The sequence below is a fragment of the Vanellus vanellus genome, assembly GCF_965231255.1.
Source record: "Vanellus vanellus genome assembly, chromosome: 17".
Lineage (NCBI taxonomy): Eukaryota > Metazoa > Chordata > Aves > Charadriiformes > Charadriidae > Vanellus > Vanellus vanellus.
The window spans coordinates 8,397,766-8,418,637 of record NC_138922.1 but is presented as its reverse complement, the minus strand read 5'-3'; the positions used below and the strand labels follow the sequence as shown (position 1 = coordinate 8,418,637).

Here is a 20,872-nt window from a genome sequence, read left to right as displayed (position 1 = left end):
GCTGACTAGTACACATTACAGTTCTTTCCCAACAAGAACTACGCTAGCTTGCACTACAGCTTCACAAGAAAGCGTAAGGGATGTCTTTTTTCCCTTTTATCTCTTGTAACATGCAGACTGTGCATGCTCACAAACAGCATACAGTTAATATTCCAAATTGATACTACAATGGAAATATAAAGGCAGTCTGATGGCCAATCTCAGCAGTGGCATCTTTATGACAATGCTGTAAACGCCTAACTGCTTTATAAAGGCTGAAGGCCTACATTTTTATTGTGAGATTTCTGTAATTTCTTAACCAACTGCAGCCTAAGCCACACTTTTTAGAGGTCACAGAACCCAACAGCCAACTAACTGCTGAAAAAGTAAGCGTGAAATGAAATACTAGCTGATGGCACCAAAAAAAACCAAACCCACAAACACCACAGAATAACTAAGCATCCAAATTCATGGACTAAGCTTGAAGACATGAGTAGATTTATTAGGAAAGAAACTTACTTAATATTAAACGTTCAATGACAGAGACAATCAAATTTGTAACAGAAAGTCAAAGATACTTTATTTCCATTTCTCGTATATCAAGAAGCTAGGAATAGCTTAGTTGTAAAAATGGGATTCATTTTAGTTCGATTCACACAAATACTAAACATTTATTCTTGTGTTTTAAAGTCCAAGAATGAAAACTTGCAATTAAACACTGAGCAAGCCATGTGTTCAGGTTATGTTGGTTTCTTATCTTAAAAAGTCTTAAAGAAAAAAAAGGATACAGGACTTATATTCTCAGTAGCATATGTGCTATTATCAACACATCTTTCTGAACTCTGGGAGGAAACACCAGTCCTGAATTAAATTTTATAAAAAAAAAAATTCTAACTCAACTTTATATTTTTCTACGCCACTACAGCTTTCTTTCACCTCATTTTAAAGCAGATCTTCAGTTTAAGCTGTCTTCCGCTGTCTTCGCAGACTCTTCATGTAGTAGTCCTATAATGCAAAATTTTGGGAAAACAGACAATTAGACAGCATTAAGAGCACTTAGTTTACCATTCCTATATATTGGCCCAGTTGTTAGCTGTCATCTTAACTCTACAAAAATGTCAACATTGAACATGACTGGCTTTAGAAGCAATATTGTAGTATTAATGGTTTAATAATCGACATTAAGTGTTTAAAAGTTCCTAGCACAAATAATGCAACTACAGTAACAATTTATGTTGCAAGAAGCTCATTTATCAGCTGCACTCTCCATTGTTAGTTCCTTATTTCAGGTATACAACTAAAGACCTTCTGTCAGAGTAAGAAAGCTATGTCAAGAGTGGGGAAAAAACTTCCAAGTTTTCCTTTAAACAGTATCTGTATTTCCTATTGTTTAGCTCCTTCATTTCCAACAAACAGTTTTTCAGTATGCACTCTTGCCATGAACACTGTAATCATTTGGTGGCATGTCTTTGTATTTACATTTGCCTTATAAGTCTGTTATCAGCCATTCCACTTCTCTGTACTATGGCTGACTGCAAATTCTCCTACACAGTAGGAAATATTAAACACATACCTCTTAAAGACTTGAATTGCATTGAAAGTAACAAGGCGATTATTATGTAGTGTTTATTGCATTTTAAACTCTTTAAAGATATCTAATTCTGGGCAGCACTGCATCCCTACATACAGTTGAAAGAAAATTCCATTCTGTTAACATCAGATTAACAGTATTCACACAATACACAAAAAGTCCTTTTCACTATCTTGAAAATCAAAAACACAACAGTAAGCTTAAAGATTACAGGCAACAGCATTCAAACATGGATGTGGGTAGAGAAAGGAGTACCTGGCATGAGTACCTGCTTAGTTTGACTGAATCCTTGATTTTTAATTTGGCTTTTCATGGGCCGCTCACAACACCAACGCTGTGTGAGGTATGGTAGTCAGCTGCAATAATTCATAAACCCTACACTTCCATCAATCCAATGCTACTGGCTCTCGAGTTACAGAACAAACTGCATTAGAATGCAAGGCAATAAAGCAAAAAAACTAGAAACATCCTTGACAAAGAAATACTAGCAGTTTATATGAAAACAAAGTAGTCCAACATGTGCCTCAAATATTAAGTATTAAAGCAAAAGTTTCTGCTGATGTACCAACACAATATGGACTTAAATACAAAAACAGTTCAACTTTTTTTAAAAAACGATAACAAAATCCCTAAAAATAAAAAAGGATAATTAATTTTTCTATGGTGGCTATATTACAAATATGTCCCAAAGAGGCACACTAATGGGGGCACGAGTCTGCTACAAAATAGCTGAGACAAAACAATGTACCTCAAAATGTTTTGCAGGACTACACTGTCTTTTCCTTCAGAAGGTGCTTTAGTATGTCTTCTTACTTGGCTTAGTTCCATCTTCATCTGTGCATACTTACGCTGCACTGTTAAACAGTAACAAAAAGCCCTAATCAAAGTTTGAAATAATGCACTTACCTCTGTCTGATCTGAGGTCATATCAGATCAGTTTTAATTGGACTGAGTGTCACCTTCAGATTTAATGTCTTCACTGGTCCCATTGACCTCATTCTTAGTATCACTCTCCTTCGAGTCTGTATTTGTGTCTTCACTCTGTTTTTCTCGACTACTGGACTTCATACTACTTTTTTTATCATCAGATCCCCTCTTTTCTGCCATGAAAGAAGACATTGACCATGGATTTCAAAGTAAAAACAAACATTGCATATGTGAGATATATATTGCATACATAATGGGACAATTACTTTCTATAGCAGTTAACAGTAATACTTAAAAAGTTACAGAAATAGGCTTCGGACTACCATGCTGGAATGGAGAGGGTACAAAAAAAGGTCAAAGGGGATAGTACAGGGTGGGGAAAAGAGGAGAAAGGACAGACTTCCTAACAGAGGCAGCTACTCAGCTGTCACTTGAAATACACAAATTGGGGGTAGAGAGGCAGTCGAGAAGTTAAGCAAATGTGTAATTATGGTGCATGGCTTCCTTACTTATTGTGGGACTCTCTTTGTCCCCAAGTTTTAATTTATGATGTGTACAGCCTTCTTTGGTTTACAATTCTCATTATATATGGCTCTTGAAAAGAGAATGAGAAAGAGTGATGGGACAATGCATCAGTGCAATATCAAATATATCAATACTTGTTAATTTAAGAAACTAGAACCCCAAACAATTCAACACTTGGGGAAACAAACAATATTAAGCACTGCTGGCTTTGAAGGTGGGGATCACAGTGACAATCAAAATTAACTTTATCGTATAGTATGTCACAGAAGCCACACGCTTGTGAGCATTATTAATTCTCAATTTTATAAAAAATGGCAGGCAGTTATAATCCACGCATTAAAAAGGCTTGGGGAGGCAGTCTGGAAGATACATAAAAAGCACTGTTTTACAAAGGCAAAGGAACAGCAAGATAGGAAGGACCCCACAAGCTGACTGAAGAGTTTGCTACACTGCTGAAAAACTTATCTTTTCCTCAATATCTTCAAAGAAGGAAGGAAGCCAGAAGAAAAAATATTTCCATGGGATGAAAAACATTCAGTATTAGAGATGCATGCCTCATTCGTAACTTCAGTATTTGCAAATTTAATAAAAATATCAATTCTTTCTGTATTATTTCACACCATAATATTCAACCTTTGATCAGTAAAGACACTTTGGAGAGAAAAAAAAATAAAAATCTGAGAAACCAACCTCTCGGATGTCATCATACAGAACAACATTCATGCTCTTTTTCCTGATTATTCCCTGCTATCCGGGCAATTAGAATAATATAAATATATATATATATATATCCCCAACACAGGAGCACACAGATCGAACACTCTGAAAAAGCTATTTTAAATAATGTTATCACCTAGACTGGCATAACACACTTTCATATTCCAGAAGACAAAGCAGAAATTAAGCTTTAAAAGATAAGCAACATTCCCAACTTCTTTGCTTTAAAACAGACCACAAAAGGGAGGGGTAAAGCCCCCGCACAGAAATGAGGGCAACTGCCTAATGAACACTGCTACCGAGGTTTCATCTGAAGCAGCACATCCAGTGCACGGTGCTTGGACAAAGCACCCAGCGATGTCAAAAAGCTAACTGAAGAACTAATAATTTTGTATCTGTCTGCCCTCGGTTTTGCAACTCCGCAGGTAGATTGCACTCTAACTAACCTTGTTAAAAAGTCTTCTTTTTGTGTCTTATAGGTATCTCCGATGCACACGTAGATCCACTGAGGAATAGTAGTCTTGTTTCCCGCAGAGGACTAGTAGTCAGTCCAATAATCTTATCTTCTGTCCTATGTAGATATGGTAGATCTTAATAGCCCTATGGATGTGCAGTGTGCAGGGTTTTGTTCTGTCTTGTTTGTTTCTTGAATTTGGTCAGGAAGGATAGTTTTGTTTAAGGTTAAAAAACTACTATTAAACTGTGGTATGAAAGATGAAACTCTTCTAAAAACTTTAATAATAAAATAGGTTTACCATAGCAAACCTCCAGCTTGCCAAGCAGAACTGAGAAAGCGTATTCAACAAATAGTCCAATAACTGAACTTCTTTCAACTCCTGGACTATCTGCAAGCAGTTAAGTTCCTCCACTGCATTTTCCATCAGTAAGATTTCTTTCTTTAAAAGCACATACAATTAGTTTGCTGTTGAAACTGTGTATATTATTTCAGCTGTGATCTATTAGGTATAATCACATAATATTCACTTTGCTTCCTGATTCAACACATGCACATTTTTCTGATTGAGTTCGTGTGGGCAACTAAGATGTATTTTGTGAGAATTCTTACCGAGGTAATGTGAACGGTTTTACTGTTCAGAGAACGCAAAAATCAGTCAAACAATATCCAGTATTACTGAGGGCTTGGGTGTTCTGACAGTATTTGCTGAGGTTTAATCACTAACATGAAAAAACAATCGCAAATATTATTATTTTTATATAAATATATGAATCCAGATTAAGGAAGGTAAAGAGCCAAGTTAAAGTGGTCTGGAGGCATGTTCCAGTATTAACCCTTCATAAAACGAAGGTACTTGCAGAACACATTCTCCTCTTCTTAAAAAAAAACCTATTTATGTCACCTACTCTGAAGTTGAACAGTAGTTGCCTTCTGCTGGTTTACGTTAAGCTAAGGATCAGCTGATGTTTAGGGCTGGCAGGATTTCTCCTTTAGCAAATGTACCCCTGTTCCTGAAACTGGAGTCAGAAATTAAGTGTCTCCATTTTTACATACATGTTTTTCTTACAATCTTAAAGGCCGCTGTATTCCACAGTATTTTAGTGAACAAGAAGCCAGGACTTCTGAATATAAAAGTATGGCACTAATTTAATGTGTAACGCTAGGCACAACTTAGGCAACTGTGCCTTGCTTTTTTTCCTGCTAAATTCATGTTTATAAAGCAGTTTGAGATTTCAAGATGAAAGGCACTACCATGAGTAGTTACAGCCAGGTCTTTGCTGCTTACTTTTATAATTGCAGATCAATGGTGGATATAAAGACAATTAGATTCTGAAGCCAATATTCCCAATGGAGCAATAAATGTAATAAGTTAAGACTTAACTTCCACATTAGCCAGGTAGCCAGCCACACGCTTCAGATATATGAAGCTCTAAAGCTTTCTGCTTAACTAAATACCTACAATGCCACATTGCAAATGTGAGGATGCAACAGTATTTACAGCTTCATCATAGAAATTCAATGCTTACTTGTTGAATACTATTAGTTTAGGGTTTTCTTCCCCCTCTTTTTTTATTAAAGATTTTCCCAACAAAGGGAAAAAACAGAAACTTCTTCAGCATTACAGTCCTGCTCCAAGGCCTATTTGTGTTTCCACAAATGTTGTGATTACCCAGTCAAAAAAAGTACTATTTTCCCAGGTGGAATTTTCATCACAGCTCATAGCATCACCTCACTGTTCTTATTTCTGGAGGAAGAAAGTAGCAAGCAGCAAATAAACGGCCAGCAGAGAAATCAGCAAGTTAAAACTGAAAGTACTGAGATGCTGAAGAAAGTTCACTAGCTCCTCTGTTTACAGAAGGATTAAGGAAAGAACTGAGAAGCCATTAAACTCAGAAACAGACCAAATCTGAATAAATAAGAACACAGTTATTTATATGCCTAGATACACACAGAATACTGGATAGGACATTCTTAACTAAGTACCAGAAATCTGTTCATAAAATAGGCAAAAAAGGCACAGTATCAGGTAGGAATAAAGTAACAAATGGACAGATAGAGGCTAAAATACTGGATCTGAGTTGAAACACTATGTATCAGTTCCACTGCCAATGAGCAAGCAGCAAAAAACCACTTGCTTATAAAGGGCAAAGCAAAATGAGAGAAGAATCAATACTAAAGATGCACCGTAGTATAAACCAGAAAAATTAGAACAGTCAAGGGAAGTCAGGCAAGAAATATACACGAAGCATTACCATCATTTTTGGAACTAATCCACTGAATAAATATGGAAAAGTAAAGGTAGGACTAACAGGCCTATGCAATCCAGAAACATGCACATAGCACCTTTCATTCCAGAGAACCTCAAAAGTACCTTAGAAACATTACCGAATTGTTTCACCCATTACTGATGGTCAGCTCTAATAAGGAAGTGGGGTGGCTGTTTCAGACTGGACATTAGTCAGCACCCCACCAGAGCCAGTAGTTTAAGCCAGAAGTCAGTATTACACTCCTCCAGAAGTTTCAAAAGACTTTTAAAGGGGGAAATTTAGCAATAACAGTGAATTAGTATCTTTTCAAATCTGTAGTATTCTCTTTGTAGCTCTTTTTAACCCTACTTAAAGGTGAAGCTGAACACCAGCCTTGATGAAGCAGTGAATCACCACCAATGCTGTTGTACGTGGCATGTACTGTATAGAAGTGTTCCAAGGACTAAAACTGACAGAGCAAATCTCACTTCATTTGGAAAAATAAAGCAAAACAAAAATCAACAAGGGGAAGGATGTGGGGAAGAGCAGGAGATTGGCAAGAGGGCATGAAATTGTAGTTTAGAGCATTACAGAAATTCTGCAAGATTTATCTTGGACTGCATTCATAGATTAGAAAAAAAATTAAAAGTGCTGTTAAAGGAAAAAAGTGCTGTTAAAGGAGATATGATAGCGTACAGAAGTAATAGATTGTACGGGGAAAAAACAGCTACCAATCTCCTACAAAACTCATACCAGCAAAGAGTAATTACAGCAATACTTGCTAACAGTAGGAATAGAAGATATTCACTCTTATGAAAATCTGATTACAGGCTTATGTTTTTCTAAAGGTAAATAGTAAACACATCTTAAAATACATCAAAATCCTTGCACGCTTAATTTGCAGACAAAGTGGTAAGCTTTTAGTAACTACTGTAAGAGGTGGACACTGGGGTGTACGTGTGCATGCACGTGCATTAACAATAACTGGAACAAACAAAATGCTTCAAATTGGTTAATGGCAGCATATACAGAGTATAAAACCAGATCTGATTTGATGCTAGGAACAACTTTCAGTCACTCACTGAAAGACTACAAATTTCTGAGGCTTTAGGGGAAGATTAGTTTCAGAACTTGATACGAACTCAGTCTTCACACAAACATACCTTTTTCTTTTGACTTCCTGTCTTGTTCTCTCTCTCTGCTTTTGCTTCTGTGCTTGTAGGATTTCCGATCCCGGCTTTTTGATCGTCTCCTGTCCCTACTACGAGACCTATGTTTTCTTTCTGATCTATCATGACTTCTGCTTCTTCTTCGATCACGACTCCTTAACATTGAGAGAAAATTTCAAACAGCAAACGTCAGCTAACTCAGGAGATACAACAGTAAACCAGTAGCACATTGATTTTTTGCAGAAAATAAGTATTTAAAAAAAGCCTTAGCATACTGTATATAAATATTTCTTAGGACATAAGACCTGGCTTCATATTGCCTTCTTCATTTACTCAAACATTCAACCACACAACTTAAAAATATCCACTACTATGAATTAAAGACCAACTTAAGGAAAAAACAAAACAAGAGCCTGTTCTTTGGGAGCATCTGTCTACTCAAAGCTCCCTCATAAGACCACTTCCACCACAATGGAGTCATCTACTTCCAAAAATGGAGAGAAGACGGTGAACATGCAGCAACACTTGCTTAGCTTTAGAAGCAGTAAAGTATGTCTTCACTTGGAGATAGGAACAGTGAAGCTAACAAATCAGTGATGTAACCCAAGCTGACAGATCAAGTCCCGACAAGATTTTTTATATTTTGACAAGCAGCATGAAAATACTTACACACGCACACACGTACCTGCTTCGCCTTCTTTCTCTGCTTCTTGATCTTTTGTGGTCTCGTGAACGGCTGCATCTTCTGTCAGATGTTCTGCTTGAATGTCTACTCCGTGAACGACTCCTTTTACGTCTCTCTCTATCACGAGCCCTCTCTTTTTCCTTTTCTTCTTCTTCACGTCGTCTCTTCCTTTCCCGCTCTTCTCTTTCCCGTTCCCTCTCTTTCTCTCTCTCTTCTCGTTCTTGTTTCTCTTTTTTTAACCTGTCATCACGGTCAGGTTCTTCTGTTCTTTTTCGTAACTTTTCCTTAAAAGAAAGTTCACAGAAAGAAATGAAGACTACTCAAGATAAATTATTCAAATTCACACAGTTTATACATTCTGAGGATGTAGAAGCTTAAGCTTTTAAAATACTTGAGGGCTTTTTTTCCAAACAAAGAACAGCCTACATAGAAGCACTTTCTAAAATCCCTGAAACAGAAATCCTTTGTCTTGCAGAACTTTTTTGCTTGTCATTCTTGCAAGAACAGAGGCCATGCGACAATTCTTTACAAAGGCCACAAAAAATTCCCACCTGACTTTACATCTTTGCTTATATCTAGTGTAATCACATACGACAAAGAATGTCAGCGCAAGCACAATGCTAAATGTGCAGTGAGATTACATTATTTATTTTTTTTTTTTTACCATCTTTGGAGTATTTCACCAACTTGAGAAAGTCCACTGGACAGCCTTTGTTTACTATAGGAAGCCTCTAAGCAATTTTTTACATTCAGTAACTGAAGAGATGCTTACTTTTAAGTCTTCTACAGTAGCTTTTATTTTGGCATAACCCATGTGCTGCTTTCCCATCAAGTGGTCATCTACCCTGGACTGTGCATCTCCTACAATTAAAAAGGCTCCGCAAACTTCACAAACTTCCATTTGCTTTTCTTGGGCCGCAAAGCTCTCAATTGTCTGCAAAAGAAAAATATTTGATAAAGCAAAAGTTTTAGCCAAAAGCCAGTGAAGACGTTTAGAACTTTATTGTTACTGTTGTCAAATCCTAGGCACTAGTGAAAGCTGAAAATCATAACTGCATGCTTTGTCCTCAGAGCACTGCACCTACTTGAATGAACAGGGCAAAAATACGCTACATACGCCCATTCCACGTAAGCCACATGGAAAGAGTCAATTAGAAAACACACACAACAAACATTATTCCTTACTGCAAAGGATTAATTATGTATATAGCCATATCTGCATTTTCCTTGCAACCTCGGGATTAAGGAAAACTAAAGTCAGTTTTCTCTTAAGACGATTTCTTTGGCATCAACTGGAGCTGCAGAATAACCATTCGATATGTCTCAAGGAATGTAAAGGCTAGAATATCCCATAAAGAAATATAAAGACAAATGCTGAGCTTCTATTTAAAAGGATGGTGGTGAAATGAATTCACTGTTTCAACAGACATGAGAGACATACACTGGAATTTCAACATAAAACCAAGTAATTATTGCTGTGCAATGCTCATGAATCATATAATATGGAGGCAAACACTATTGCCTGCAATATTTAAGAACATTTCAAAAATGAAACGGGAATCACAATTTGAGCATATCGTTAAACACCAAAATATAACATTTAAGCATAAGCTCCTTTTTGTTGACAGGAACTTACTACTGAACTCTTTACCTTTGGCTTCTGTAGGTCTCCAAGTCAGACAGAAGCCTGTCTCTAGTCACAGCCCTAACACAAGGGCTTTTTGTAACACAGTCAGATTGGTAATTCAGTGAAATAATATTGCGCAGGCTACACAGTAAAGTTTAACGGACACCTGAACTACAGTAGGATGCAAGCTCACCTGCAGGACTGCTGCATACATAATGTCATAATTTGCGTGCCTGAAACCTGTTCTCAAGGTAGCACGCTGAATCAACACACTGGATTAACATATTAAATGTCATGTTATTACCTAATAAATTCTGCACAGAACTTGCATCCCTTCAGTGTAAGGACAAAGTTATTAACAACGTACTACTGCACCAAATTTTGAATTAAGTCTGACAGAACTACAAATACATTACTTACCGAAGTCGTAGACCTCAGCAATTCTCTCTCTTCCTTTAACTGTTCAACAAGTTTCATCATTCCTTGTGCCTCTTCCACCTTCCCTTCTGAACCTAGTTCTTCAATCTAAAGGACAACAAAAAAAGTTCAACTTAAATTCTAATCAAGTAGCAAAAGCAAGAGATCTCTGTTACAGGGGATAACAACTACTCACCTGTTGTAGAAGTACATCAATTTTGTCAGTTAACACCTGAATCTTCTCTTCATTTTTTCCAGTAGGTCCCGCTCCCTGCCAAACAGTACAAGTGTGTCTTTTTTTTTTAGTTAGTTAAAATAGCTTTAAAACATGCGAATGTATGTCTTGTCATATTCCAGAGATACTCCAGGATACTTCCTTGCCTCTTCTCCCATGAGGACCTACGAATAATAGTCTAGTCTAACATAAAACACTCTTCAACACAGCTTACTCCACCTCTCACTCTATGAAGCTGGTTCTAGTTATGCTAATTCCTCCTAAATCAACAAAAACGTTCAAGGCCCTGCCCATAAAAGGTAAGACATCTGAATTCAAAGGCCTCAGTTTAAACCCTGAAACTGCCAAGCAGCTATTACGTATCCTTGCAGACATTCAAGTACAACTCAGAATTTCTGCGGGCTCTGAAATTTAACTTCTGAGCATAAATGCAAGAATCTCACTTCATCCAAAATGTACTTGTTAGCAATGTCCTCTCTGTAAGCTGCCAGAATACACTTACACCTGCTTGCCCCACAACCTTTGCTCTACTCCACAGCCAATAAACTCTCTTGACTGAAGATACTGTCTAGAGCTCCTTCTGCAGCAACTGGACTTTGCACAGAACAATTACTTGGGGCAGGAAAAAGAAGCAAAGCTACCCTAGCAGTCAGGGAATTCTCAAAGCACAGGCCACAGTCACTGCTCCAAATCAACTGGGGGATAAAAAAGCAAGCAGAGTAAACACATAAAATTTTGTCCCAGTCAGTTTAAGCTTTTCATTAACAGCTGTCTAGTATGCAGCTTGGAACTGAGAAAAGTTGCACAGAAGTGTTTCTTTCTCAAACTTTTGTGATTCCATCATTGCCTGCCAATGGTGGTGCTGGAGCGGAAAGAGGCTACTGTCTAAGTGTGGCATCTGACAAGGGGGTTTCACTCCATCAGCTACTGAAAGACCCAGCAATTGCCTACTTCATTAACATCACCATGATATAGCTTCCCAGTGGAGGGAAAGAGGAATACACAACTCAGGGAAAGAAAGTAAACTGAGGTTAACAGGGTAAATCCAACACTTGACAGGACTAATGTTCCAGGGCAGAGAACAGATACTGATACTGAGCAGACAGAGACAAGGAGAACAGAGAAGGACTCTTTGACTGTGGAGCCACTTGACTTGTCCATCAGGGCTAGATGCAAACTGCTGGCTAACAGATGAAGAGACTAATAGGAGTCTTCTGGGAGACAATATACTTTACTCGAAGAGACAAGGTAAAGAGAATATTAAGACGCTATCTAGAGGAAAAATTGCCTCAGTGATTCTTCCAGACTCACCCCAGAAGACTGCTGATTCTGTGACAGTGCCAAACGAGCATGGCCTCTTCGAATCCTGCGTTCTACCTCTGCAAGTAAGCTTTGTAAATAGCGTAGGAAATCTCTTTCATAGCCCACTTTCATAAAACGAGAGCTCTTCTCGTACCTGGTAAAATATTTTAAAAATGAAAGCTCACATCACTCCATAATATATGAAATAACGAAATAACAAGTAACAAAACCTGCAATGTTATAAATTCTTGCTCAAGGTAAGAGAATATTATACATTTAAATAAATGTTTACATAAATCAAAAAGCAATTAGTTTCTCATGGTTGGGTTGCTTTTAAAAAATTTCAAGCATGCTAGTAACACCATTTGCATTAACATATCAACCAACATACTTACTGTTTACGCAGATTTTCATCATGAATTTTTTCACAAGGACCTAAAGAGACCACACAAAATGTTTAAGCTTTCATTCTAGAAAGCTGTATTCACACTCCATCAGCATTTGTTTATGCACCATGATAGAACAGAGCTATAAACACTTCCCAGGGACTTTTATGCCTGCCTTTCTGCTTCTTTTGCTTGGCATTTGAAAGACACATTAAAGAAGAAGAATGCCAACATGGTTTAGCAATTATAAAACCAAAGGAGATTCTGAATGACATACAAGGTCTTCATATAAAATAGACTTTCCAGATCAAGTTCTCATCGGTAAAAGTGCACAAACAAAATAATACCTTAAACATCTGGGGCCTTAAAAAAAAAGTAAAATGACATATAAAGGGTAATTTCACCAAGCAGCACCTTCTAAGCTCCAGACAGGGTTCTTTGTAATAAAAAACTGGCTACTTAAAATGTCGATCTTCACAGTAAAATTAGGGGGAATGTAGCCTGAGTTCATGAAGGTAGTCAAGTTAGAATTCCACACCTTCCCCAGCCTATCAAACTCTCCAATGGAATTCAAAATTAATCCTAAACCAAGAAGCCTGTTTTTGCTACTTACTGTCTCCAAACTACACGTTGTCCACACACCATTGCTTGAATGCTACTAGTAATGTGGAGACAGCCTTTAGTAACAACTATTACAGTAAATGAGTCTCTAAAGTAAAGAAGCTCAAAAACGTATACTCACACAAAAGTAAGTTAAAACCCTGCCCAGGTAGAATAAATCAAACTAGAAGCCAACACTTCAGGAGGAGAAAACCACCCCACACCCAATAATTTAGCTTACGCTGTAAGAAAAACAAATAAAAAATAAAGTCTTTTCACTTGGAGGAAGTGGGATCTGGAATAAACATTGCTCTTAATATATCGTTAGCAATCCTATAAAAAAGAAGCCTATTTTCAGAGGGTTTTGACAGAGCATTAAACAATAAAAATGTAGTTTGAAAACAAAAGTTTAATTGTAATTACACATAAGTGAATAAAAACGAAAATACTTATAGACTTACCTAAATCAGAACGGGTATTTGTAAATAATTCAGCTGGGCAAAAGCCACAAAGGTAGTATTTACAAACCTGACAGAGGAAAAGAAAGAAACAGGCATCATTTTTTTCCTCATGAATTGGCGTATTTAGGTAATCACTTCTATTTTCTAAAATACAGCATAAAAATCCATTTGTACACTGCAAATTTTCTGAAACACACACATACACCCTCTACCTTTGTGTTACTCAGTAGCAGCAAGGGCTACAAGGTGCATCTTTTGACAAAACACCAAAAAAATCTTACTTTCCATTGCAATAGTATTTCTTAGTTTTACTGGTAAATATTTAAGATTACAGGAAAGTGTCACCTATTTGTAAATATAATATAGTATTTGATATTTCTGAAGGAATCAAATCAGACTGGACCATGAAAAAAGTTTCTGTGAAATTCCTTAACTGTGAAAACCTACAAGGGGAATGCTCCATGGAAGCATAAAAGCAAGTTCCTCTTCAGCTTGTTTGTAACACAGACTTTGTGTGCGGTCTCCATTTCTTCAATGGCTTGGAGAACAGGAGCCATCAGCATTCAAACATAAGGCGCTGCCTCAAGGATTCTGATGTCAATTAAAAGACTTAAGAACACATGATAACTATCTAAAAGCTTCCTCATTCCAATGCTTTTAAAAATCCCTACTTTAAGAATGATGTGCAGATACCTCTTAAGGCAGACATAGAAGATGTTCATTTTAACCTGGTTTCGTGCCAATTAAAAAATGGTTTCTTTTGTTTCTACATAGCCTATTTTTACATTAGCAAGTCAGGTTCTTTCTGATAACAGAAAAATACCACCAGGAAGTTAGAAAAAACCCAGCTTGTTAGTCTAGCCAGTAAATACTTAACATATGATGGGATAAACCCATCTTTTGTTAAAAAGATTATTCACCCTCACCCATGAGCATGGGCTTAGCCAGGCATGTTGGTCAGTTCTTCAAGTTTGTACTCAGGTGATATCACCTGTCTATCAGAACAGCCAAAAACATAGAATCAGAAATACTTTCACCCCTAACTTCATAAGCAACCTTAAATAATTGCTTCTTCAATAGACCATTCCCCTGGATGTGACTGCCATTAATTGTCAATGCAAAACTAGCCTGGACATTCTTCTAACGTCTCTTTTCTGTTACACCAATTTCTAATATTTGGCAAATCTACTAATTATTACTGTGTATTACAACCAAGTTCTAACACTCTTATATAAAACTATGGGCTTCCCTTTTCAGGAAGCAAGGAGAAAGTTACTGGACAAAATTTGGTTTCAGAATCTGCTATCTTCTCTGAAAGTCACAATATCCCTTGTTTTAATATCAAGTTGTTTCAAGGGAGCAGTTTCTGGGATGAACTCCTGTATCAGTCAATAGAAATACAATTTCTCTCTACATTCGCTTTCTCCTGCATTTTCTCATCCTCACATCCAAGTATTAGGGTCAGTGAAAAGGCACTTCCAAAAAAAAATTTCAGGGACAGATGAGACAATTCCCTAAGACATAGAGAGCACAATAGTAATGGTCTGACTGTATTATGCTGTTAAAAAAGAGTTGTACATCATCTTCTATGAGCCAAAAAAATATGCAAACTGGCCTGTAACAATTTTGAAACAAGTAGCAACAAAAGAAGCAATGGAGAAGTTACAAGAGGCAGAAGTAGAATGAAGAAAAACAAAAACAAACAAGCAAACAAAAAAAAAAAACAAACAGGCAAACAAACAAAAAAAAACCCAACACCAGAAATAATTATTTTATCACAGAATCATAAAAATGGTTTGTGTTGGAGGGGACCTTAAAGATCATCTAGTTCCAACGCCCCTGCCATGGGCAGGGACACCTCCCACCTGACCAGGTTGCTCAATGTCCTGTCCAGCCTGGCCTTGAACACCTCCAGGGACGGAGCTTCCACAGCTTCATGAAGCAGCACTGCTCGGAAAGGCCTCCTCTTATGAGCTGATGGTTACAGCCAAAAAATGTAGTGACCAATACTAAAATATGCAGCTTACACACGAGCCACACATTCCATTAATTATTTATACAGTAAAAAACGCCAACAACAACAACAAAACCCACACACATTGAAACACTGCATTAACTTTCTCCTAACTAGCTTTGGATGCTGTGGTACCGAGTGAATTCCTTTACATTCTCTCCTAAGTGGCAGCCTGCAGAGGAATACTTGCATTAGAGTGGTTCAGACTCGTGTGTCTGCAGCAATTTTCTCCCTCATTCATACCTATTTCATTATGCTCTTCCAATGGATTTTGCTTCAACAGAAAAGCATTACTTGAGACAATCCTGCAGCTATTTTGAAAGTTAGCATTCTGGCTTAGTGTCACCGTGTGGTACATCTGCCTTGATAGGCTGTAAATGCTAGTCAGCTGCACTTACAGTTGGTCTTAAGTAATCAATGATGAGTAAGAATAGAAAGGGACGAGAAATGGCTGAAGCACCACAGAGCCATTAAAGGACAGAAACAGAGGTGATATGCTTCAAATGGCATTACTCATCCACTGCTTATCAGAGTGCTGCACTTAGCACACATCGGAAGTAATATGGAAATACATTCCATATTGGCAGAAACAGAGCAACAGGATATTTACCTGTACAGGTACAAGCACTTACTCCTTTTTGCCAAATTATTGTGATGACACTGCTACCAAGAAGACAGAACAGAGAGGGATGCTACTGTCAAACTACTGCAGCAGGAATAGCCACTGCTTGTGTCTCAAAGCCCTTAGGGTCTGTCGTTTCGGTAAGACACTAGGACAAATACAGATAGACACTTGGAACTTGCCACTTCTTCATCCCAAATTCACTAATCTTTGAAATCTCTTGGAGGTGGGAAAGTCATATCCTTCGCTTCAAAGTTGACTAAGCTTACAACACGAATGGCTACTTCTTCCACAGTCTGTGAACCAATTCAAAGCTTTCCTATATAAAGAAACTATCAACAGCTCTATAACATTAATACTTCTACACCAACATGTTCCTTTTCTGCAAGGAATTACTTACTGATGGAGAAGTATCAGTATAACTCTAATAAACAATTATATAAGCAAATTCCTTTAGGCAGACAATTCCTAGTAAAAAGGCCGAGAATAAAATCCAGCAGGTTGTGGCTTGTACACCAAAAACTACAAAATTCCTTCATGTAGATGAGTTCTTTGAAACCATTAAAGTTCATACGCGTTACACATTTTATGAGCAATGGCCATCATCCACCCAAAACCAAACATAAGCCCTTCTCCCAAATCCCACTCTTACAAACAATCTGCCATTACTAATATTCTTCCAAAACAATATAAGTCCTCACCCCCTAGAGGATTAAGTTCCGAGATTCTATCTAGATGCAAACCAGTTAAGGCCTTTGGTATTAAAAGAAATAAAAGTGTAACACATCATAAATAGCTAACACCATCAAATCATATTTTAAAGGCAAAACCTACCTTCTGAGAGACAGCATTCCTGTGAGACCTAATTGCTCACAGTCATTTGTCCCTAATAGCTCTTCACCGCTCCCCAGTTTCTGAAAACACCAAATTTACCTTGAAGGAACCATTGCAATCTCAAAGTCTTATATGAAGCATGGGTAGACAATGCTGGGCTTTCTTGTGCTACAGAACAGCCTTCAAACTCTTACTAAAACACCGTTTCCACATGAACTTGGTTTTGTATAGGTGGCATATTAAAGCAAGAATGCGTGAATCAATAGTTACTGTTCCAGAAATATACTTTGTCTACGGATATGACAGTAAACAGAAAGACTAAAATATATGATACTAATAATTTCCTCCTGCATACAAAACAGAAAGCCTTTATGCCAAAACCAGAATTGATCAGCTAAGGACATGCCGCAATACTGAAATACACAGCAACTGGGATTTCCATTTTTTAAGATTAAAGGCTTTAATCACATCAAAGTTTTAAAGTAAGAACTTCAGCTCTACAAAAGGCTTTACAATAAATGATCAACATGTTTCATTAGAACTGCAAATAGATGCTCAGCTATCACACACTCCGCTTCTGCACCTTCAAAACAACCTACTCCTATCTTGTATTTCATTGCATCTTCCATACAGTTTTCGATAGCGACCTAGATGCAATCTACAAATTATAAAGAAAACAGAGCTGAGCTTGTTTTGATAATCTTCCATATTTAAAACTGATGATATGTGACACAAAATCCTAAACTTTGGTATGAGTACAACATGCTTTAATTCAAAAGGCTACATGTTGATCTATGTCTAATTTTACAAGAAATGACATTAGCACATGCATTTCATCTGAAAAGCAAAACAGGAGTCAAGCAGATGAATTAATGTTATTATTTGAACCTTATCTGCATTTCCTGTCTTTTAAAACATGTCAGCACTGCAAATTTAATCTTTCGGTGATGGAGGAAGTCAAACTGAAACACATTTTATGTTTTAACAGTGGTAAATTTTTTTTTATTAACGTGTCAGTTGACTATAGGAATCTATGAAAACATTCCTTTCAGTGAGGAAGCATTTAATTATGGTCCTGTAAACTTCATAAATAAAAGCAGGAGCAGAGCAAAAGAGCAGCAGTTCCTGCACGACTGAAAGGCTAAACCCTAAGCCTGTAAATTTCCCACCAGCCTCAGACACAGGACAGCTCTCCACTTTCTAAGGAGACCCAGGAAGAAGAGACAAGGCCCTGTTTCTGAAAAAACAAAACTGAACAACAGCATAGAGATAGATTTCCATGCTTATAGTCAATATCTTCAGCCTAAAATTGAAAAATATGTTCATTTGAAGACGAAGAAAATCATCTGAACTTGATTAAAGGCGGGGGGATCTTTCTCACCAAACCAAAATAATCCCTGTATCTATTCTACCTGGATGAACACGGCTCAAGCCATTTACTTCGTACTTCCAAAGCTGAACAACTCCTTATTTTGAGTTCAGAATCAAAAGAAAATATGTAACTGAACACCCAATTGAATAATCACATTTGTTTAATAAAAGGAGTCATTTAGACATTAAGAAGGTCACAAAATCTTCAATATCTTCCTGGACTCACAATTTCCTCCTGACATGCACAGCTCACCTATACAGCAGTATTTTTGGGGGAGGGTACCTTGAACTTGCACAGTCTAAGGCAAAACAAGTATTTGTCCTTATCTCATGCATTCTGAGACAAATTAAAACATGTACTAGCCATCTTTAAAATGACATACTCTTGTTTGAAAGCGTAAAATTCCCGCCTCTATGATTCAGGTGCAATTTAGAACAGCCAAAAGCAAGCATTTCACCCTCCTCCCAATTTAACAACATCCCAAGAAAATGCTAAGGGCAGGGAAGAGCTAAATGCTTTTTGCAGCTTAAACCACAGAAATTACTGTCACGCATGTAATAAATAAACTATTGTAACTGTGACACTTTCTTTTAACATATACCATAACACAAAAAATATACCATGAACAAGGAAATAAAAAAAAAGTATTTCAGCAGTGTTCACCTCTCCCAAAAAAAAGAGCTTTAGGAACTTTCTAACTACCGTTGATTTTTTGGCAGATAACTACGATTATTTATATATGGCTATGATGGACATCACTAAAAGTCATCATTCATTAAAGCTGAACCATATCTGAGGAGAAATCCCACTCCAAAGTAATAGTAGTAATAATAATAAAATAAAAAGTCTTGTTTGAACTACTTATTGCAGAAAATTAATGAATCACCACATTAACAAAAAATGCGTAAGTACTACTAAACAATAGTACTGTTTCGATTAGCCCCCCCCCAGGAGCTGTGGAACTCCTTTGCCTAAGAAAGTACGGAAGGAATCAAGCTTTTCTTAGCAAAATCCTCAGTTTCAAAAGTCTTATGGTTCTTGCTTGTGCTACAACCTCCAGATAGTCAAGTCCGAATGTCTGTACCCTCCTGTTTCCTTCCCCAATACCGTACTCAGGAAGAGACCCAGAGACACTCGTCTTCTAAACTACTAACATCTGCCTCACCTCCGTTCACGCAAGCCAACAGGCTTCTACTCAGAAAAGCAGAATTCCACAATCCTCGCCCCCCCATCCCCCCCTCCCCTCAACGCGTTAGTTTTCTTTTTCCCCACAGAGATCTCAGCCACCACCAGGCCTCTCAGAAAACCCTATTCCCGTTTACCGCGGCGAACACGCCACAGCGCACACAGCCTCTCCCCCTCGCTCCGAAACCCAAAACAAGGCCTCTCCCCCCCCAGCAGCCCAAACAACGGCGCAAACCCTCTCGCACAGCCTTGCTATGGCGAGATCCTCCTCCCTCCCGGCCATTCGGTTCCTCCTCCTCGTCTTGAGGCTCAGCGAGGTTCCCGCGCAACGGCCCGGGCCTAGCCCGCCCCGCGGCCGCCATGCAGGAGCCCCGCAGCCCCGCACCAAGGGCCCGGCCCGCACCCCCCCCGCCCCACAGCCGGCACTTCATCCCTTTCCCCCGCCCCCGCTGCCGTCCCCGGGCCGGAGGAAGCTGTAAGGCTCACACCCGCGGCCCGTGTCGCTACGACCAAACCCCGGCTCTGCGCGGGCGATAGGAAGGAGGGAGGGGAGAGGCGGCCCCGCTTCGCTTACGCTCTCATGGTCCCACCGCACGTTGCTGCGCTTCTCATCCGGGGCCAGGTTTCTGTCCCGGCCCATAAGCTCATCTAGGAGCTGGGCGGCCGATATCATCGTGTCCTCCTGGCCGAATCCCCCCTCGCCAAACACCGGCTCCGCCGCCGCCTCTCCTCCCCGACAGACCGCGCCGCCGCTGAGAGTGACAGAGACAAAATGGCGGCGCGGCTCCTCGCCCTGCCCACAATGCACCGCGCGCCTCCTCACCGCCTGTGGGGCCTGGCGGAGCGCGGGCCGGGCCCGCCGGCGGCTGGGGATGGAGGTGGCCGTCGCCGCCGCGCTCCTCACCCACCCGCGGCCCGGGACGGCTCTCGGGTCGAGATGGCAGCGGGGAAAAACAGGGGAGGGGGCTGATCCCCTTCCTTTGGCCTGGCCTGGGGGTGTTGTCGGGTGTGGAGTCGCTGAGGGCTGGAGCGTGTCCAGAGAAGGGCAATGGAGCCAGTGAGGAGTCTGGAGAACAAGTGCTATGAGGAGTGGCTGAGGAAACTGGGGTGGTTTAGTCTGGAGAAAAGGAGGCTGAGGGGAGACTTTATTGCTCTCTACAGTGACCTGAAAGGGGGTCCGTCTCTTCTCCCCAGTAACCGGCAACAGGACAAAAGGAAAGGGCCTCAAGTTGCACCAGGGGAGGTTTCAGATGGATATTAGGAAAAAATTCTTCATAGAAAGGGTTATCAAGCATTGGAACAGGCTGTGCAGTGAAGTGGTTGAGTCGCTATCCCTGGAGGTGTTAAAAAGACAGGCAGGCGTGGTGCTGAGGGACATGGCTTAGTGGTAACTTGGCAGTGGTCACGGTTGGACTCGATGGTCTTAAAGGTCTCTTCCAACTGTTATGGTTCTGTGATGGCCCCGATGGCTGAGGAGACACCACCCTCACTGGGAAATAACGCCGCAGAGAAACACCCCAT

General features: G+C 39.1%; 1 protein-coding gene across 9 annotated transcripts; it reads right to left on the bottom strand.

Annotated features, from left to right (window-relative positions):
- Positions 1 to 455: 455 nt before the first annotated feature.
- LUC7L3 (LUC7 like 3 pre-mRNA splicing factor) lies at positions 456 to 20,110 on the bottom strand. 9 transcript variants are annotated; one of them, XM_082492081.1, is made up of 12 exons: positions 19,926 to 20,109; positions 13,325 to 13,391; positions 12,273 to 12,312; positions 11,887 to 12,031; positions 10,537 to 10,611; positions 10,344 to 10,448; positions 9,069 to 9,230; positions 8,297 to 8,580; positions 7,606 to 7,766; positions 2,530 to 2,670; positions 2,319 to 2,424; positions 456 to 1,994 (listed from the first exon to the last, which is right to left on the bottom strand). In XM_082492081.1, exons 1-12 carry the CDS (start codon positions 20,022 to 20,024, stop codon positions 1,946 to 1,948), a joined length of 1,434 nt encoding a protein of 477 aa, XP_082348207.1. In that variant the 5' UTR covers positions 20,025 to 20,109; the 3' UTR covers positions 456 to 1,945. The 9 variants fall into 9 exon arrangements, with proteins under 9 accessions (XP_082348207.1, XP_082348210.1, XP_082348208.1 ...); XM_082492084.1 differs by having other exon boundaries at positions 456 to 1,926; XM_082492082.1 differs by having other exon boundaries at positions 456 to 1,904.
- Between the last annotated feature and the right edge of the window lie 762 nt (positions 20,111 to 20,872).